This window comes from Phyllobates terribilis, unplaced genomic scaffold, assembly GCF_046119375.1.
Source record: "Phyllobates terribilis strain yellow unplaced genomic scaffold, ASM4611937v1 Scaffold_364__1_contigs__length_1914224, whole genome shotgun sequence".
In the NCBI taxonomy this organism is placed as follows: domain Eukaryota; kingdom Metazoa; phylum Chordata; class Amphibia; order Anura; family Dendrobatidae; genus Phyllobates; species Phyllobates terribilis.
Window position 1 is genome coordinate 1,247,245 of NW_027363124.1, and position 20,938 is coordinate 1,268,182.

The 20,938-nt window shown below is 45.7% G+C and overlaps 1 protein-coding gene across 1 annotated transcript in view; it reads left to right on the forward strand.

Annotated features, from left to right (window-relative positions):
- The window catches only part of LOC141222898 (uncharacterized), a 34,130-nt gene extending 13,679 nt beyond the window's left edge, over window positions 1-20,451 (forward strand). The window contains exons 2-7 of the mRNA XM_073666732.1: window positions 15,369-15,447; window positions 15,577-15,756; window positions 15,840-15,948; window positions 16,032-16,129; window positions 16,328-16,418; window positions 18,918-20,451. Of these exons, the coding sequence (XP_073522833.1) occupies window positions 15,369-15,447; window positions 15,577-15,756; window positions 15,840-15,948; window positions 16,032-16,129; window positions 16,328-16,418; window positions 18,918-20,275 (1,915 nt within the window). The 3' untranslated portion in view covers window positions 20,276-20,451. The remainder of the gene's footprint in view (window positions 1-15,368; window positions 15,448-15,576; window positions 15,757-15,839; window positions 15,949-16,031; window positions 16,130-16,327; window positions 16,419-18,917) is intronic.
- The last annotated feature ends 487 nt before the right edge of the window (window positions 20,452-20,938 follow it).

The following is a 20,938-nucleotide window of genomic DNA, read 5'->3' on the forward strand; positions in this document are numbered from 1 at the left end:
AGTTGTCAAGACGAGTATTCTTGACTTCGTAACTGTGAGTCAGCTCAGGGTGAAGAAGCTGAAAGTCAGTTGTCCCTGAAACCTGAGCCAGACGATCATTTGGAGACCACTGGTGAGACAGAAACGTCTTGGTACAAGTGCCTCATAGATGTACCCGAAGATTTGAGAGAAGAATGCACCAGAGAGTCAGTGCATGAAGAGTTTAAGAATTCTGTGGGAGCCTGTAAGGTGTATTTGACCTCAGAAGCTATACAGCTGGTGGTCCTGTCCACAACCGAAGTCACAGTGAAGAGAGTAGCTATCCTAAGTGACATGCACTGGCGATGTGTTCGCACGAAGCGGTTTGTCCGGTTGAAGACGGAACAAGCCATAAGACAACTGGAACTTATTGCAGCGTCGGCGTCCCTGCCTCCTGCTAGGCAGGGACGCTGTTCCCCTCACCTCTCCGCTCCGTGCCCAGCGTCCTCCTCCCGCTCTGCTGGCAGCGCACGCTGCTTCCCGGTCACTGTGCTTAGGGCGCGCGCGCGCTCCCTCTCTCTTAAAGGGGCCGCGCGCGCCGTCCTAAGGAGTCCCCGGCCAATGGCCGGAGGATCTCACCATATTGCACTCCTCCAAAATGGAGGTGCCCGAGCAATGTTGTTGCAAAGCCTTTCAACTCTGCTTCAGCCCTCAGGTCCCGTTGCCAGCTTGTTTTCCAGTGCTGTCTACCTGCTTGCAATCCTGCGGTCCGACAGTCTGCCTACCAGCATCTGCCAGTCTGTCTATGGATCAATCCGCCTGCGGACCAGGAAGCACCTGCCTGATACCTGCCTGCCTGCCAGCCTGTCCAGAGACTCTTACCCGCTCACCTGGGAGGGCTCACCTGCTACCCGCCTGCTAGCCTACCTGGAGGCTTAGCCGTCACTTGCTGTGACCACCTGCCTGTTCAGAGACTCTTACCCTGCTGTCACTTGCCGTGACCACCTGCCTGTCCAGAGACTCTTATCCTGCTGTCACTTGCCGTGACCACCTGCCTGTCGAGAGACTCTTACCCTGATGTCACTTGCCGTGACCACCCGCCTGTCTAGAGACTCTTATCCTGCTGTCACTTGCCGTGACCACCCGCCTGTCAAGAGACTGTCTCCATCACTCACCGTGACCTCCTGCCCTTCTACCCAGAGACTGTCCCTGTCACTTGACGTGACTGCCTGCCCGCTTTCCCTGGGAGCCACCCGCTTCCTTACAAGGACTGCCCCTTTGTATAGTAGCTCAGAGGTTCCACCTCCCAGACCCGTTACACTTATGAGAAAAGCTCAAAGTCTGCGGGAAGAGGTCATCCGGGTGCCTCATGCTCTGGTAAGAAAGCTCATTGGGAGAAATGGCCAAGCCATGCACATGATGGTAAAGAAGTCTGGTGTGATGAAAGTAAGAAGTCCACCTGATCATCAGGACTGGATACCAGATGAAGACGGCATGGTGTCATTCTCCGCTGTAGGAACGGAAGAAAATCTTGCATATATACGCATGCTGATGGAGTACCGAGTGACCTACCTGCGAGAGGTAGAACAGTTGAATCTCGCTAAACTGCGAATGGAAAGACAGCATCGCCTGAGCAGCAGAAGATGGCAGCCGTCTGTAAATTGTGAGACCAGACAGAAAAAGGGCCCTCCAAATAATAGAATGGCTACAGTAGAGGTTAGAGACCTTTCAAGATGTCCTAAGGATAATGGGCGTGGGTTTAGAGGTAGTGAGACCTCCAGTAACTCAGGTCTGAGAGGCTCATACAAACGACCCAAGAGAGTACGGGACAGCACGAAGTCAGACCTGACCTTAGATACTAGGGCAAGTGAGTCACACTGCTGTATTGACCCCTGGGAGTGGGGGAGGTCTGACAAGGTTACGACTTGGAAATGTGACTTGACGAAGTTAGTGACAATGACAGATGGTAGGTTCCTAAGGAATGGGCTAATGTTGATGACTAATGTTCCAGGGGCTGAGCAGCACAAATGTCAAGTACATGGTCTCGGTGTGAACTGTGGGTTATAATGTGGTTGTGTATCTTATGTGTTCAACCCCACAAGTTTGAACAGGGGGGGGATATGTAATGCAGCGGCTTGCTGTATTGCTAAAATGTCCAGGAAGTGTGTTCTGGCTGACCATTTTCCTCCCCCTCAGGTGACTGATCACATGACTGTGACATCATCACAGTTCCTGTGTGCACAAAAGGATATAAAAATCCTGGTGGTTTTGAAATAGTAGAGAGTGAGAGGCCTGGTGAGGCATGGTGGTGCCTGGAAGGCGGAGGCTGGATCCCTGTGTCCCGGACACCAGTAGCCTTGGAAGGCAAGAGGCTTGGTAGGCCTGGAGTGATGCCTGGAAGGTAGAGGCTGGATCCCTGTGTCCCGGATACCAGTAGCCTTGGAATGCAATCGGCTTGGTAGGCAAGAGGCCTGGAAGGCAGAGGCTGGATCCCTGTGTGTGTGTGTGTGGGATACCAGTAGCCTTGGAAGGCACGCCACCTGGAGACTATGTCTGGGGAGCCTTAAAGCCACAGCTGTGGCAGAACAGAGCTGATAGAAGCAGCTGAGACCCGGCAAAGGTAAATCGGCGCTATAAATGAATATTGTTGCTGTACCTTGCTGAAGTCTGTATTTGAAGCCAAGTGGGCATAGCTGCCACTGGAAAGGCTCTAGGATACATGTGTAACATTCCTGCGAGCTACTAAGATGGACTGTGTTATAAGCGGTTTATGATGTGTAATAAACTGCTGAACTTCATATTACCGGAAAATGTTGCATGTGTGCTTTGCTTTAATTGACCCGGTGAAGTGAGTGCCCCCAGCATGATGAATAGTGCTACCTTTACAATATATATACAGTACACACCTTTTCTTTTAAAGATTTCTCTTGAAGGAGTTCCCAGAGATGCTTAGAACTTGTTGGTCCTTTTGCCTTCACTCTGCGGTCCAGCTCACCCCTAACCATCTCGATTGGGTTCAGGTCTGGTGACTGTGCAGGCCAGGTCATCTGGCGTAGCACCCCATCACTCTCCTTCTTGGTCAAATAGCCTCCCTTACTCAGCCTAGAGGTGTGTTTGGGGTCATTGTCCTGTTGAAAAATAAATGATGGTCCAACTAAACGCAAACCGGATTGAATAGCATGCCTCTGCAAGATGCTGTGGTAGCCATGCTGGTTCAGTATGCCTTCAATTTTGAATAAATCCCCAGCAGTGTCACCAGCAAAGCACCCCCACACCATCACACCTCCTCCTCCATGCTTCACGGTGGGAACCAGGCATGTAGAGTCCATCCGTTCACTTTTTCTGCGTCGCACAAAGACACGGTGGTTGGAACCAAAGATCTCAAATTTGGACTCATCAGACCAAAGCACAGATTTCCACTGGTCTAATGTCCATTCCTTGTGTTCTTTAGCCCAAACAAATCTCTTCTGCTTGTTGCCTGTCCTTAGCAGTGGCTTCTTAGCAGCTATTTTACCATGAAGGCCTGCTGCACAAAGTCTCCTCTTAACAGTTGTTGTAGAGATGTCTGCTGCTAGAACTCTGTGTGGCATTGACCTGGTCTCTAATCTGAGCTGCTGTTAACCTGCCATTTCTGAGGCTGGTGACTTGGATAAACTTATCCTCAGAAGCAGAGGTGACTCTTGGTCTTCCTTTCCTGGGGCGGTCCTCATGTGAGCCAGTTTCTTTGTAGCGCTTGATGGTTTTTGCAACTGCACTTGGGGACACTTTCAAAGTTTTCCCAATTTTTCGGACTGACTGACCTTCATTTCTTAAAGTAATGATGGCCACTCCTTTTTCCTTACTTAGCTGCTTTTTTTTGCCGTAATACAAATTCTAACAGTGTATTCAGTAGGACTATCAGCTGTGTATCCATCAGACTTCTGCACAACATAACTGATGGTCCCAACCCCATTTATAAGGCTAGAATTCCCACTTATTAAACCTGACAGGGCACACCTGTGAAGTGAAAACCATTTCCGGTGACTACCTCTTGAAGCTCATCAAGAGAATGCCAAGAGTGTGCAAAGCAGTCATCAAAGCAAAAGGTGGCTACTTTGAAGAACCTAGAATATAAGACATATTTTCACTTGTTTCACACTTTTTTGTTAAGTATATAATTCCACATGTGTTAATTCATAGTTTTGATGCCTTCAGTGTGAATGTACAATTTTCATAGTCATGAAAATACAGAAAAATCTTTAAATGAGAAGGTGTGTCCACACTTTTGGTCTGTACTATATATATATATATATATATATATATATATATATATATATATATATAATTTTTTTTTTTTTTTTTTCTCCCTTAGAGGTCGGGGAGCCCAATAACATCTATTGCTGTTTGACCTGTGATTTCTATCTACGCCACTGTGTATAGGATAATAGAGTATAATAAAGTTGTTATGGACGAGACTTAACTAACATTGTGCAGTGACTGTTTTCCCTATAGTGATGGATATTTCTTGTTGCTAAAACTTTTATATTGTTTTTTCACTTTTAACCTTTTACTAAACTTTTTTAAACAATTCTGATTATAAAACATACAAGCATTTGATTGCTCCGGTGATGCACTGTACTACTGTAGTGCTGTGTATCATCACTGCCTGTCAGTGTAATACTAACGACCCCATACACATGAGATAAGTGTTGGCTGAATGGTCATTTGGCAGACGGCTATCTCTCCTAACTCCCCTATACACACAAATGTTCAAGCTTTCCTATGGTCTGTATAAGAGAGTCGGCTCCGGACTCCTCTTCAGGAAGAGCAAACGGATTAGTCTCTGAAATTCAGGATGCCAGATCCTTCTCTGCCCTGACATCATAGGTCAGAAGGCCCCAAATAAATTATATAGTCCACCAAACCTCCCCAAAATCAGTGCTTTCATGCAACTTTAGTCTAATGTGAATAGGGGGCGATAAAAGGTAACTTATTGGAAGCTGTCTCTGGTCCAGCATAGTAGACTTTCATACATTGCAGGCCCAGACACCATTATTAGGCATTTAAGTATTGTAGTAACTAAGTAGCCCCATACAATCGAGTACTTGGGGGAGATGGGGCATTTAGCCAAACTCTGTCAAACCTTATTAGATGCCATGTTTGCTTTTGACAGCAGCAAGTGGTTAAACTACCAGGGTTTTTGTTGCAGCCGCAGCTGTGCCATCCCTGCGGTGAACATCTATGTTCTGGTGCCCAAAAGAGTTAATTTTTTTTACAACAAATGTTTAACGTGTTAAAAAATAACAAAATGTGTTCTTTGGTTTTTGCATGTTTTTTTCTTTTTACAAGAATTGTTGGTGCCAATAATATCTACTTTTTTCTGGTGTTTTTCTTGTAATATAGGAAAGCCTAAGGCCAGAAATAAACCCCATAAAACACTGTACATGGAGACTTTGGTATCAAATCATTTCTGCCCTCGGTGTTTGTGCAAACAAATCTATATATATAATCGTCTTATCCCGTCTGTCTGTCTGTCTGTCCAGGAAATCCCGCGTCGCTCATTGGTCCGCCAGCGGCCAATCAGCGCCGCGGGATTTCTGAAAAAAGTTGGCGGCCGTTAGCGGCTCATCTGTGGGACGGAGCTGAGCGGCGATGCAGCCGGGAGATGACCAGCGCGAGGCGCTCATCTCCCGGCCGGCAACAGCAGAAGGAACCCGACCGCCGGACCCATCTGCGGGACGGAGATGCAGCCGGGAGATGAGCGGCGCGAGGCGCTCATCTCCCGGCCGGAAGCAGCGGATGGACCCCCGGCGCCGCTGACCTCCATGCGGAAGGGAGGACCGGGGAGTGGCGCTGCGGGTCGGGATACTTCTCCCGCGAGCGCCCGCTATGTCCCGGGTTCTCGCAGCGGAAGTACCCGCACAGGCAGCGCCGCTCCCCGGTCCTCACAAAGACGATTCGATGATTGGTCTCGGTCTTCAGACCCGATCAATCACTGATCTTAGCGCAAAAGTTAAACACCGCTGTGCTGATTGGTCACCGACGCTGCCCACGACCAATCACCGATTTGGGAGCCACATTTAAATATCGGCCGCGACCACTCAGCACAGCGGTGTTTAAATCTGGAGCCAAGATCGGTGATTGGTCGCGGCCGATATTTAAATTTGCCGCCCAAATCAGTGATTGGTCGCGGTCTTGGCCCGCGACCAATCACCGATTTGTGCGGCACATTTAAATAGCGGCCGCGACCAATTGGATGTCAGCGCCGCTCCCCGGTCCTCCCTTCACGCCCTAGCCGCATGGATGTCAGCGGCGCTGCCTGTGCGGATACTTCCGTTGCGAGAACCCGGGACATGGTGTTACAAAGATCGGGACATTTCTGTTAAAAATCGCTGATTGGTCGCTGTACTGATTGGTCGCCGACAGTGCCCGCGACCAATCACCGATTTGGCCGCCAAATTTAAATATCGGCCGCGACCAATCAGCACAGCGGTGTTTAAATGTGGAGCCAAGATCGGTGATTGGTCGCGGCCGATATTTAAATTTGGCGCCCAAATCGGTGATTGGTCGCGGGCACCGCCAGCGACCAATCAGCGATTTTTAACACAAATGTCCGGATCTTTGTAACACCATGCGGATACTGTGGGGACATCAGCGGCTAGGGTGTGAAGGGAGGACCGGGGAGCGGCGCTGCGGGTCGGGATACTTCTGCTCCGAGCGCCCGCTCATGTCCCGGGTTCTCGGAGCGGAAGTATCCGCACAGGCAGCGCCGCTGACATCCATGCGGCTAGGGCGTGAACGGAGGACCGGGGAGCGGCGCTGACATCCAATTGGTCGCGGCCGCTATTTAAAGCTGCCGCACAAATCGGTGATTGGTCACGGTCTTGGCCCGCGACCAATTACTGATCTTGCGGCTAAAGTTAACCACTACTGTGCTGATTGTTCGCGGACGCTGCCCGCGACCAATCACCGATTTGGGCGGCAAATTTAAATATCGGCCACGACCAATCACCGATCTTGGCTTCAGATTTAAACACCGCTGTGCTGATTGGTCGCGGCCGATATTTAAATTTGGCGCCCAAATTGGTGATTGGTCGCGGGCAGCTCCAGCAACCAATCAGCGATTTTTAACACAAATGTCTGGACCTTTGTAACACCATGCGGATACTGTGGGGACATCAGCGGCTAGGGTGTGAAGGGAGGACCGGGGAGCGGCGCTGCGGGTCGGGATACTTCTGCTGCGAGCAGTCGCTCATCTCCCGGCTTCTCTGAGTGGAAGTATCCGCACAGGCAGCTTCGCTCCCCGGTCCTCATTAATACGATTCCGCTCTCCGCACGCGACCAATCAGTGATCTTGGCGCTAAAGTTAAACACTGCTCTGCTGATTGGTCGCGGGCAGCGGCCGCGACCAATCACCGATCTTGGCTCCACATTTAAACACCGCTGTACTGATTGGTCGCGCCCGCTATTTAAATGTGGCGCCAAAATCGGTGATTGGTCGCGGGCAGCGGCCGCGACCAATCAGCAGAGCGGTGTTTAACTTTAGCGCCAAGATCACAATCAGCGAATCGTATTGGTGAGGAGCGGGGAGCGGAATCGTATTAGTGAGGATCGGGGAGCGCCGCTGCCTGTGCGGATACTTCCACTCAGAGAAGCCGGGAGATGAGCGACTGCTCGCAGCAGAAGTATCCGGACCCGCAGCGCCGCTCCCCGGTCCTCCCTTCACACCCTAGCCGCTGATGTCCCCACAGTATATGCATGGTGTTACAAAGGTCCGGACATTTGTGTTAAAAATCGCTAATTGGTCGCTGGCGCTGCCCGCGACCAATCACCGATTTGGGCGCCAAATTTAAATATCGGCCGCGACCAATCACCGATCTTGGCTCCACATTTCAACACCGCTGTACTGATTGGTCGCGGACGCTATTTAAATGTGGCGCGAAAATCGGTGATTGGTGGCGCCCAGAGTCGGGGACCAATCAGTACAGCGACCAATCAGCGATTTTTAACACAAATGTCCGGATCTTTGTAACACCATGCGGATACTGTGGGGACATCAGCGGCTAGGGTGTGAAGGGAGGACCGGGGAGCGGCGCTGCGGGTCCGGATACTTCTGCTGCGAGCGCCCGATCATGTCCCGGCTTCTCGGAGCGGAAGTATCCGCACAGGCAGCGCCGCTGACATCCATGCAGAAGGGGGGAGCGGCGCTGACATCCATGCGGCTAGCGTGTGTAGGGAGGACCGGGGAGTGGCGCTGCGGGTCCGGATACTTCTGCTGCGAGCGCCCGCTCATGTCCCGGCTTCTCGGAGCGGAAGTAGCCGCACAGGCAGCCGCTCCCCGGTCCAGGCAGCCGCTCCCCGGTCCTCACCAATACGATACGCTGATTGGTCGCGTCAGGAGGGCGCGACCAATCAGAGATTTGAACGCTGAATTCAAACACACTGTCCGCTGCTTAGGAACACGGCGCGCGACATTTAAAACCTGCTTCTATGATTGGTCGCGGACGCCGCCCGCGACCAATCACAGATTTCCTCGCCAAATTTAAACACGCTCTCCGGCCAATTACCGCAACATTTCAAATATCTACGCCACGTTCGGGAGATAGCACGGCTAACTCCGCCCATGTGGTCATGTGACTCACAAAATGCTCATAACGTACTGAGCAGGTTTTCTCTGTCACACTGTGCGAGGGACTTCTGTCACACTGTGCGAGGGACTTCAGTCACACTGTGCGAGGGACTTCAGTCACACTGTGCGAGGGACTTCTGTCACACTGTGCGAGGGACATCTGTCACACTGTGCGAGGGACTTCAGTCACACTGTGCGAGGGACTTCAGTCACACTATGCGAGGGACTTCAGTCACACTGTGCGAGGGACTTCAGTCACACTGTGCGAGGGACTTCTGTCACACTGTGCGAGGGACTTCTGTCAGGCTTACTGAACACGTTCTACCAGTGACAGCGCGCTGAAGAGATACTTCTTTACGCTTCCTGTTTTATAATGGGTCGTAAGCGAAAATACGCCACGGAGGAAGACAGAAAAGCAGCAGAAGCAGCAAGAAAACAACACCGTCGAGAGCAACAGACACCACAACATACTGCCGCCAGACAAGCCCAGGATGCGGAAGCTCACAAAAAACGCCGGGAACAGGAGATACCGCAACACACTGCCGCCAGACAAGCCCAGGATGCGGAATCTCACAAAAAACGCCGGGAACAGGAGACACCGCAACACACTGCCGCCAGACAAGCTCAGGATGCCGAATCTCACAAAAAATGCCGGGAACAGGAGACACCGCAACACACTGCCGCCAGACAAGCCCAGGATGCCAAATCTCAACAAAAACGCCGGGAACAGGAGACACCGCAACACACTGCCAGCAGACAAGCCCAGGATGCGGAATCTCACAGACAACGTCGGAAACCGGAGACAACACAACACAATGTCGCCAGACAAGCCCAGGATGCGGAATCTCACAGACAACGTCGGAAACAGGAGACACCACAAGACACTGCCGCCAGACAAGCACAGGATGCGGAATCTCACAGACAACGTCGGGAACGGGAAACACCGCAACACACTGCGGCTAGACACGAACACGATGCAGAATCCCATAGACAATGTCATCTGAATGAATCTCCAGAATCCAGGACAAACCGAGAACAACACGATCGACAAATTTATCAAAAAGAATGCTCTACCAACTAAGGCAAACCCAGCAGAACATTCAACAACTTGCACGTTACGTAACAGACAATGAAACTATCATTATTCAACACTACTGTGGGAAGATGAATGTAGTTTGTTCAAAATGCGAATCTATGAATTTTATCGAGGAAAAACTATCTGACAATCAGTTTACTCAATGCTGCCAAAAAGGAAAAGTGATGCTACCAAGATGTCACTACTCAGATCTGTTTGAGCAGTTGATGAAAGGAACGCATGAACACAGTAGAAATTTTATGGAAAATATCAGAAGTATCAACAGTTCTCATGCGTTTGCTTCATTTGGTGCCAACATTGCACCGCCCCCTGTATTCGGACCGTATTGTTTTAAAATTCATGGCCAGATCTACCACCGTACTGGAACACTTCACCCAGAACTAGGACAACCACCAACATTTGCACAATTATACATCTTTGATCCAAATGAGGCTACAGAACAAAGGATGAACCGAAAAGAAAATGAAAAGTGTAATGCAGAACTGATGAACCTAATTGCCGTACATTTACAAACAATCAGCCCATTTGCTGCTGCATATCGCATGCTAAAAGACGTTGAAGCTGAGGAAGAACAGAGAGCTATACAAAATGGGACGGAAATGCCTTCTATTATCATGGCCATTAAACAAGAACGTCAACAAGATCCCCGATGTTACAACAAACCACGTGTAAGTGAGGTCGCAGTTGTTTTTCAAAACGATGATGGAGAGCCTCCTTTTCAAAGAGATATATTAGTCCATCTTAAGCCAGACTAAAACAACCCTTCCGTTCCTAAAACACAACGGATTAGCATTTTGCACAGCAACCTTGATGCTCTTCTGTATCCGCTATTCTTTCCAAGCGGTGATCAAGGGTGGCATGAAAACCTACACCAGCAAGGAACTTCAAGAAGAATTACACAACTACAGTACTACAGTTTTCTTCTGTCTGTGCGAAAATACTTCAATCCTATTTTAAACGGTGGGAAACTGACACAACAGTACTTAGTAGACGCATACGTTAAAATTGAAGCAAATCAGCTCAATTTCATACGAAGAAATCAAAAACAACTTAAAGTTGAAGACTACTGCGTTGTTCAAGAACATTTGCAAAAACAATCCATTCAAAAAGGAATTCCCATTGGAAAAACAGTAATTCTTCCGTCGTCCTTTGAAGGTAGCCCCCGCAACATGCAACAGCGTTATCAAGATGCAATGGCAATAGTAACAAAGTATGGAAGACCTGACATTTTTTTAACAATGACCTGTAATCCTAAATGGCCGGAAATTACAGAAAATCTACAACCCTGGCAGCAAGTTGAACACAGGCCAGACTTAGTTGCACGCGTATTTCGACTAAAACTCAGCAGCCTTTTTGAAGACATCAAAAAAGGCCTTTTTGGAACAGTCGTAGCAATGGTACACGTCATAGAGTTTCAGAAACGAGGTCTCCCACATGCGCATATACTAATTATTTTAGACGTGGATTCCAAGTTTCGCACGGAGGATGAAATTGACAACATAGTGTGGGCTGAAATTCCTAACCAACAAAAGTATCCTGAACTGTATAATATTGTAATCTCTAATATGGTTCATGGCCCATGCGGTGTAGCAAATCCAAAAAGTCCATGCATGGAAAACGGAAAGTGTACAAAAGGGTTTCCAAAGCAGTTGAAACAGCACACTGTTAAATATTTGGACGGCTACCCATCCTACCGGAGACAACTGATTGATAACATTGTACACAACAAAAAGATTATAAATAACTCATGGATAGTTCCATACAACCCGTACTTATTAAAACGCTACAACTGTCACATCAACGTTGAAATCTGCGCTTCAATAAAAAGTGTTAAATATCTTTTCAAGTACATCTACAAGGGGCATGACAAAGCTAACGTCGAAATCCTACAAAAAACAGTCAATCACGATGAATCATCATGGTTTGTTGACTCAAGATATGTCAGTGCTCCAGAAGCTGCTTGGAGAATATTTGCATTTCCAATGCATTCACAGTCCCATGCCATTATACGTTTAGCTATTCATTTACCAAATCAACAGCAGCTTTATTTCTTTGAAAATGCTCAAGTCGAAGATGTCTCCAAAAATTTAAGCACAACGTCAACATTAATGGAATGGTTTTTGCTGAACCAACGTGACGAAAACGCAAGGCAGTATTTGTATCGAGAGATTCCAGAGCATTACGTTTGGAATAAAACTTGGAAGCCAAGACAGCGAGGACTTAGCAGAATAATTGGACGCATGTATACTGTTAGTGTCAAGGATCAAGAAAGATATTGCCTTCGGCTGTTACTACTGCATGTCAAAGGAGCTAGAAGTTACGAAGATTTGAAAACAGTTAATGGAGTATTGCACGATACATTTAAAGCTGCAGCTTTGGCTTTAGGACTTCTATTGGATGATACTATGTGGACACTTACTTTACTCTACTTTACTCTACATATGCCTAAGAAACTTCGTGAATTGTTTGCCTATATTTGTGTCTTTGGACCGCCTACAAATCCGGCTCAACTTTGGACAAATTTCAAAGAACATATAATTGAAGATTACTGCTTACGTCTTCACAACAAAAGTGGAAATTGTCACAATTGCGAATCTTATGCCATGCAAGATGTCCAAAATATCCTACTACTGCATGGAAAAACGTTTTCAGACTTTAATTTGCCACAGCCTGCAAGTCAAGTTGCACAAATTCAAGAGTATGACGAAGCTTATGAATTATTGTTGGCAACAGAGAAGAAAAACTCCTTAAATCAAGAACAACGGATTGCATATGACACTATTGTGAGCGCTGTAGAAAACCAAGCCGATCCAACGGCAAAATGTTTCTTTATTGACGGTCCTGGAGGCAGCGGTAAAACATACCTCTATGAAGTTTTAATGCATCACGTTAGAGGGTTAGGAAAAGTCGTATTGCCATCGGCTACAACAGGTATTGCAGCAAACCTTTTACGAGGAGGTCGCACTATGCATTCACTCTTTGGGATACCAGTTCCGGTCAATGAAATCTCCGTTTCCAGAATCAAACAAGACACATTTGCAGGAAAACAGTTGAACAGTGAAAATCTTTTGATACTTGATGAGTGCACCATGGCGCCCAAATATGCTTTGAGCTTAATTGACAGACTTCTGCGTGAAGTTATGACTACAAATATTGCTGAAAAAAATGAAATTCCTTTTGGAGGTAAAGTTTTTGTCCTTGGCGGAGATTTTAGGCAATGCCTTCCAGTTGTACCGAATGGAACAAGAACAAATATTATCGAGTCAACCTTAAAAATGTCAGACCTTTGGAAAGAGTTTAATAAACTACAACTAATTAACAACATGCGATCTTCTGACCCAGAGTACAGCAACTGGCTTCTTAAACTTGGTAATGGTGAACTGAGCAATGAATATAACCTTGGAGAAGACATTATTGAAATACCAGAAGACATGGTGTGCACTGACTGCATCGTAAGTGATGATTTTGGACAACACGTTGAAATAGATATAAACGACCAAAGCAGTGTTGAGAGGGCCTCTTCCTATGCAATTCTCTGTCCCAAGAACGATGACGTAGCTCTGCTAAATTCCCGTGTGATGGATAGAATGCCTGGAGAGTATAAATTATACAAAAGTGATGATTCGGTGGATGTCGACAATGAAGATGAACGAGAGCATTATCCAGTTGAATTTTTAAATAGTGTTACGCCATCAGGAATGCCATTCCACAGACTACAACTTAAAGTTGGAGCAATCGTAATGTTGCTTCGGAATCTAAATACAAGAAATGGTCTATGTAATGGAACTCGCCTTATTGTTACTGGACTCCATTCCCACATAATTCAAGCAACAGTGATCACTGGATCTGCAAAAGGAGAGGAAGTGTTCATTCCACGCATTGATTTATGTCCTTCAGACACCGATCTTCCATTTAGGCTTCGACGTCGACAGTTTCCAGTAAAACCAGCATTTGCCATGACAATAAACAAGTCACAAGGTCAAACTCTACAACGTGTTGGCATATATTTACCGGAGCCCGTTTTTGGACATGGACAACTCTATGTTGCATTTTCAAGAGTTAAAATGAGATCCAATGACAAGGTGCAAGTTTTGGATACCCATTTACAAGGAAAGTTGCTTCCAAATAGTCCAAAAGTATTCACCAAAAATGTCGTGTACAGAAATATTTTAGGTTGATATTGTTAATAAATAAATTCTAGGGTCTTACTTCTTTTGTCCAATGATTTATTGTAAAATATTGTTACATATTCATGGAATTGTTTATATATTTTGATCATCTGTTTAATAATTTTGTTCAGTTGTATTAACTTCTATAACCAATAATAGTTAATAAAGTATTATTCTGTGTATTCATTGTATTATTGTTAAATCTTCATAGCGGCATCTGCAGCATGTGCTACTAAAGTGAATGCAGATTTGTGCCTCTCCACGCACTTAGTCCCGGCGTGGAAAGGACCGAATCTACACACAGCAGCAAATCACAGCAGTATCTGAGAGCGCGTGCTGCGCCTTCGATCCTGCGAGGAGCTGCTGAAAACAGGACAGACAGCGCTAGAGCAGAGAAAGGAAACAAGGGGAGGATTAGGGTTTAGTTTTTGAACTGTGCTGTAGAGATGGGGGAATGAGTAGGTCATACAAAACCAGGATAAGGGGGCCATACAAGCTAAGATGAGGAAGGCGTACAATCCAAAATAAGTCAGCCATACAAACCAGGATTAGAGAAATGAGGCAGCCATACAAACCACATTGACAGACCGCGCTGTGGATGCTGGATGTGACACGATGACGGATAACCCCGGCCACAGCCCGTCATTCACTGTGGTGCGCGGAACAGCACACCCCCGGCTGCAGCCGCAAATAGTTGTGATGTAAACGGAAGCAACATACGGCTGCAGGCGGGAGAATTACGTGCTGGCTGTGCGTCGTCAGCGATGTTGTCACAAGCAGGATTGACAACATGACGTAATGACAAAATTCATTAGGGGCACCGAGGGGATACATTGTGAAGTTAATTAAAAGTAGTGCACAACCCATTTAAACACTGCTTCGCTGCTTAGTGGCGCCCGGTCAGCCGCATGTTTATTCTAGATTACCCAATGCATTAGAATCGGGCCACCATCTAGTAAGCTTTATAAATGCCTCAAACTTCTGTGTGTGAATCAGACATGAGATCTAACGTGATAGAAGATTTCAGTCTGGGGAAGATGGGAAACATTCATATAGACGACCGGTGGTGATGTAGTCAGTGACGGACTCTGGCTAACTATGTTTCTAGAGCCATAGTAGAAGATGAAGATGTCGTCCTCATCATGAAGTAGTTATTTCTCATGTTACGTGTAATGAATATCTCCTGCAGTTTTGCTAATGCCGATTCCAGTGTCGGTAAATGAGTCGAGAATTAGCTTTATGGAAGATGAGTCTATGAGAAACGTGTTCAGCTGCAGACTCCGAGGAAGAAACTGCTTGTTGTCTGTGACCTAAAATATATAGGTTTTATTACTAGATGTAAAGCAGAAAACTAAATACTGTAAAATAATAAATCTCCTCATATGTTTCCCCTTATTATCTCCAGTAATTGTATTATTACACAGGATTTTTATGATGTTGCATAGGCTCATCATTTTCTCATTGAGGTGTCTATAATATTGAATCCTCTCAGTGAAGATCTTCTATATAAGACAATTTTCCTGATTTACCCATCAAGGATGGATATGGACAGAGAGAAGATGGCGGAGAGGATATTACACCTCACCCTAGAGATCCTCTTCAGGCTTACTGGAGAGGTGAGAGATTCTGATGACGTCACATTACATCATTCTTATCTATGGGAATAACAGATGGACAGAACTGGAGAGGTGAGGACTCTGGAAATGTCTGTAGTGAGATTTATTAATGTGTCTCTCCATAACTAGGGTTATACAGTAGTGAAGAAGACCTCTAGTGAGCGCTGTCAGGACCTGGTGTCTGAGGGATGGGGAAGACCCCTGAGCCTAATCACGGGGCCTCCACCTCACCCCCTGATACATGAGGACATCAATGACCAGAAGATCCTAGAACTCACCTACAAGATGATTGAGCTGCTAACTGGAGAGGTGACACTGCTGGGAATGCTGGGACATTATACAGTAATGCTATGAAGAGATCGGTGGGATGACGGTATCATTGTATGTGTCAGGTTCCTATAAGGTGTCAGGATGTCGCTGTCTATTTCTCCATGGAGGAGTGGGAGTATTTAGAAGGACACAAAGATCAGTACAAGGACATCATGCCCCTCACTTCACCAGGTAACAGACAGGACTAAATACACACGGCCCATAATTATCTGTATGTAAAGAATGAATTCAGTCCCTGTATGTGTTTCCTCCAGATCTATCCAGTAAGAGAACAACACCAGACAGATGTCCCCGTCCTCTTATTTCACAGGACTGTAGACAAGAAGATCCCAATATTTCTCAGTATCATCAGGTAGATGGAGAGAAGGTGTCATGAGATCTCCCCTATGATGTGTAGTCGGCTGTGAAGGTCTTGTGCTCAGTCTTGTTTTATCCACCAGTATTATATGTTTTATACTTGTGTAATGAGAACGGTGGAGATGGCAGGATTAGAGCTGATCATAGAGGTGACTTCTCCATCTGTCTGTGACTTTTACAATATTTGTTTCAGGGTGAAGATCTGACCCATATTAATACTACACAGACATATGTGAGGGATGATGATCAGTGTACAGAGAAGACTCCTATAAATAACCGACCAGGTGAGTAGTAACCGCTAAATGCAGAGAAGTCACAGATTCTTCTCAGTCACCGGCTGTGGCTGCTTTATCGGTCGTGTAGTCCGGTCATATCACAAACATGTGATAACCATTTTGCCTCTAGAGCATAACATTCTCCCCTAGTTACTCATTTTTCTGATGGAGACTGTTGAGTTTGATCATTTCAGTAGATGTGTTATTGTCTATAGTCACAGTTTTTTACTACAGTAGTTAGTGCCCAAAATACTGATTTAACCCCTTCCTGCAGACAGTTTTGTGTTCCTATCTGGGCCCATTTTTCAAATCGTGTGTCACTTTATGTGGTGATAACTTTTGAATTCTTCACAAAAGATAATAGGAAACAAATGGACCTTACAAATTATTTTCCAACTTGTCTTGAATCCGACAATCCCCTATATACGGTTGTACACTACTGTCTGGGCACATGGCAGGTTAAGAAGGGAAGGAGCGCCATTTACCTATATGATTGCAGATCTTGCTGGAATAGTTTACAGACACAATGTATTGGGAGCACTGTTCATGGTCACATGGCAGCTCAAAAGATGGCTACCACAAACAGGCTTGGCGCTATCTACTCCATTTTCCAGATCCCAGGGATTGTCTTGCTCATCACTTATTTAACCCCTCCATATGGATCTGGAGTTACACAGAGACCCCCAGGCTTGGGCCACGGTGTTACCTGCTGTTCTGTGGAGTGAGATGGGAAGAAGAATAGTCAGATAGCCGGGTCAGAACCAAGAGGGCAGAGAAAATACAAAATCAGAAGACACAAGAGTAGTCAGTAAACGGGCCGAGGTCACAACAGGAAACAAATAAACAAGCCGGGAGCTGAGCACAGAGGACTGAACCAGAGGAGAACAAGGCTGTATCTGGCAGCTTCCGGCAATATGCTTCCAGCTTTAGTAGGGTGTGGTGCTTTCCAATTGCCTGAAGCAGGGAGCAGATTACTCCAGCTGGACAGCACGCACACCCATACTGCCAGACTGGACGGTACTACAGGTCCCAGGCACCCAAATCATAGTGGCTGGACAGAGCCTGCGCCACCCAGAGCTTCTGGTTCTCACATCTCCTCCATTACCAGCGCCGCCTGCAGGATGAAGAAGTCATTGCCTGATGATAGAAACAGACGTCACAGGAGCAGATCCCAGAGGAGATGGGACACACCATTTGCAGAAGCCCTTATATGTCACAATGTCAGAAAACCAGGGCTGTAGAAATCCCCATAAAGTGACCCCATTTTGGAAATTATAACCCTCAGTGAATTAATCTAAAGGAGTAGTGACTATTTTGACTCCACAGCCAATTTCCTGGAAATTAGCACGCAGTGGATTTTGGTGAGTGAAAATTGCAAATACGAGGGTCAGTCAATAAGTAATGCCTCCTATTTTTTTTCTCCTTTTAATTGGCAAGAAATTCAAATGCAATTACATAGGTTGAAAACCACAACATTAACGATTAATTTGTCACTTTTCAATATAATCTCCATCCATTTCCACAGTCTTGGTTTAACAAGGGCATGTATTCCAGCATGGTAAAAAGCATGGTCTTGCTTCCTAAGCCATTGACGCACAGACTTTTTCACGGCCGCCTCATACTCAGTCAATCCCACGATGAGCTTCTTTTAGCAGCCCGAACAGATGAAAGGTCACCACGAATGATGTCATCGACTCGCTGAATGTTGCTTGGAGTCACTGCGGTTACTGGCCTGCCACTCCACATTTTGTCAGCCAACAGTGATGGCCCTTCAGCTGTGTTACAGCGACGAACCCATCGTCTAACAGTACTGACATCCACTGTTGCATCACCGTACACATTTTTCAGTCTCTCAGAATGGGCGTTTCACCTTCTGCATGCAAGAATTAAATCACAGTACGTTGTCTGATACGAACATCGATGTCAGCCATTTTGCAAACGGATACAGTCCTGCCACCTGTTGGTGCAGGAAGTTGCAATTGCTGTGGATTGGAGAAGAAGGTTTGAGGAACTGTGCCAAATTCGAATATTTAACATAACTACCTTATTTAAGGAGGAAAAAAATAGGAAGCATTACTTATTGACTTACCCTCGTATATTAATTTATTACCCAACACATAGTGCCCAGATTGTGCTCCAGGAGACACACACCGTAAATTAAGTGGGTTCTTCTCACTATAGTAATGCCAAATACACGGAGGCTAAATGTGGTTTGGGCACACTGCAAGGCTCAGAAGTGAGGGGGAGATTTGACTTCGGGAGAATGGATATTGCTGGATTGGTATATGGAAGCCATGTTGTTTTTCAAGAGCCTTTGAGCCACTAATAATATGGAAACATCTGTTTTTCCACTGATAGATGATGGACCTGAGTGGAGACTTGTTTTTTTGTGAAATGAATTGAAGTTTTTATTGGTATTATTATCACTTACATAACACGGGTATGAAATGGAATGTAAAATTCAAGGATGATATATTAAAAAATAATATTTTTTTTTATTCTTAGCAGATGACTGTATCAGGAGATCAGAGGGACCGCTGACATCTTCAATTTTTAAATCAAATGATCTTGAGATCCCACAGGATACAATTCAAGTAAATACCATTACTCCAGATATACCATCATCCCTTCACAGCAAAGATCTGTCATCTGATCCTTTGAAACAGGTCCTGTCTTCTGATTCATTACCTACTACTAAGGAAAATAAGAGTCACAAAATAAGCATTAAAAAACAAACTGCTCCTAAAGCAAAAAAGCCATCTTCACATTCAAAACCTGGAAATAGTTTTCCCCTCAAAAAGTCTCTTCTTAAACATCAAAAAATTCACACAGCAGAGACTAGATTTTCTTGTTCCAAGTGTGGGAAATGTTTTAACCATAAATCATATCTTGTTTGTCATGAGAGAACTCACACACAGGAGAAGCCATTTTCATGTTCAGAATGTGGGAAATGTTTTAACCGGAAATCAGATCTTGTTAGGCACCAAAGAACTCACACGGGGGAGAAGCTTTTTTCATGTTCGGAATGTGGGAAATGTTTTAACCAGAAATCAGATTTTGTTAAGCACCAAAGAACCCACACAGGGGAGAAGCCTTTTTCATGTTCAGAATGTGGGAAAAGTTTTAACCGGAAAGCGAGTCTAGATATCCACAAGACAACCCACACAGGGGTGATGCCTTTTTCATGTTCAGAATGTGAGAAATGTTTTAACCAGAAATCAGATTTTGTTAGTCACCAGAGAACTCACACAGGGGTGATGCCTTTTTCCTGTTCAGAATGTGGGAAATGTTTTGTGAAGAAATCATCTCTGCTTAGTCACCAAAGAATTCACACAGGGGAGAAGCCTTTTTCATGCTCAGAATGTGGGAAATGTTTTGTAGAGAAATCAAATCTTAATAAACATCAGAGAACCCACAAAGAGGAGAAGCCTTTTTCATGTTCAGAATGTGGGAAATGCTTTAACCGGAAAGAGCATCTTGAAAGCCACCAGAGAACCCACATAGGGGATAAGCCTTTTTCATGTTCAGAATGTGGGAAATGTTTTGTTGAGAAATCAAATTTTAATAAACATCAGAGAAGCCACATAGGGGAGAAGCCTTTTTCATGTTCAGAATGTGGGAAATGCTTTAACCGGAAAGGGCATCTTGATAGCCACCAGAGAACTCACAGAGGTGAGAAGTCTTTTTCATGTCCAGAATGTGGAAAATGCTATAACCAGAAAGAGCATCTTGATAGACACCAGAGAACCCACACAGGGGAGAAGCCTTTTTCCTGTTCAGAATGTGGCAAATGTTTTGTACAGAACTCATCTCTTCTTAGTCACCAAAGAAATCACACAGGGGAGAAGCCTTTATCATGTTCTTAATGTTGAATATGTTGGAAATCAACTCTTAATAAAAATCAGAGAAGTCACACCAAGGGGAAGCCTTTTTCATATTCAAAATGTTGGATATTTTTAACCGAAAATTATATCTCCTTAAAGGGGTTGTCCACTACTAAAGCAACCCCTTGTCATTCCTCATGTTTGGCCTGGTTAAAATAGCACTCATACTCACCATTCCGGCACTGTTCCTTCGGTGTCATCACTCGCATTTTCAGGGCTCATGTTTGGTTGTTACATCACTCGAGCCCTGCGCCCAATCAGCGCCGGATTCACTGTCCCCTTTTTCAGACTTATTGAACATCAACAGGAAGCCAGGAGTGCGGCTGCTCTCTGACTTCCTCTTGATGTTCAATTTGTCCAACTGTGGAGACAGTGACGCCAGTGCTGATTGGGCATAGGGCTCACATGAGCCCCGGGAATGCAAGTGCCGACACTGCTGGAATGGCGCCGGCATGGGAGATTAGTTTGTGTTTTTATTTTAACAGAAGAAAACCTGTATGTGTTTGAAAATGTGCATATTGCTCCCCATCTTAATTATCCAGATGTGATAGAATTCTAATAATCCTTCTACACTGATTGGGGACAGTTCATCAGCATTTCTTTATGCGCAGACACTAATGTCTTCCTTGCAAATAAACTCCACAT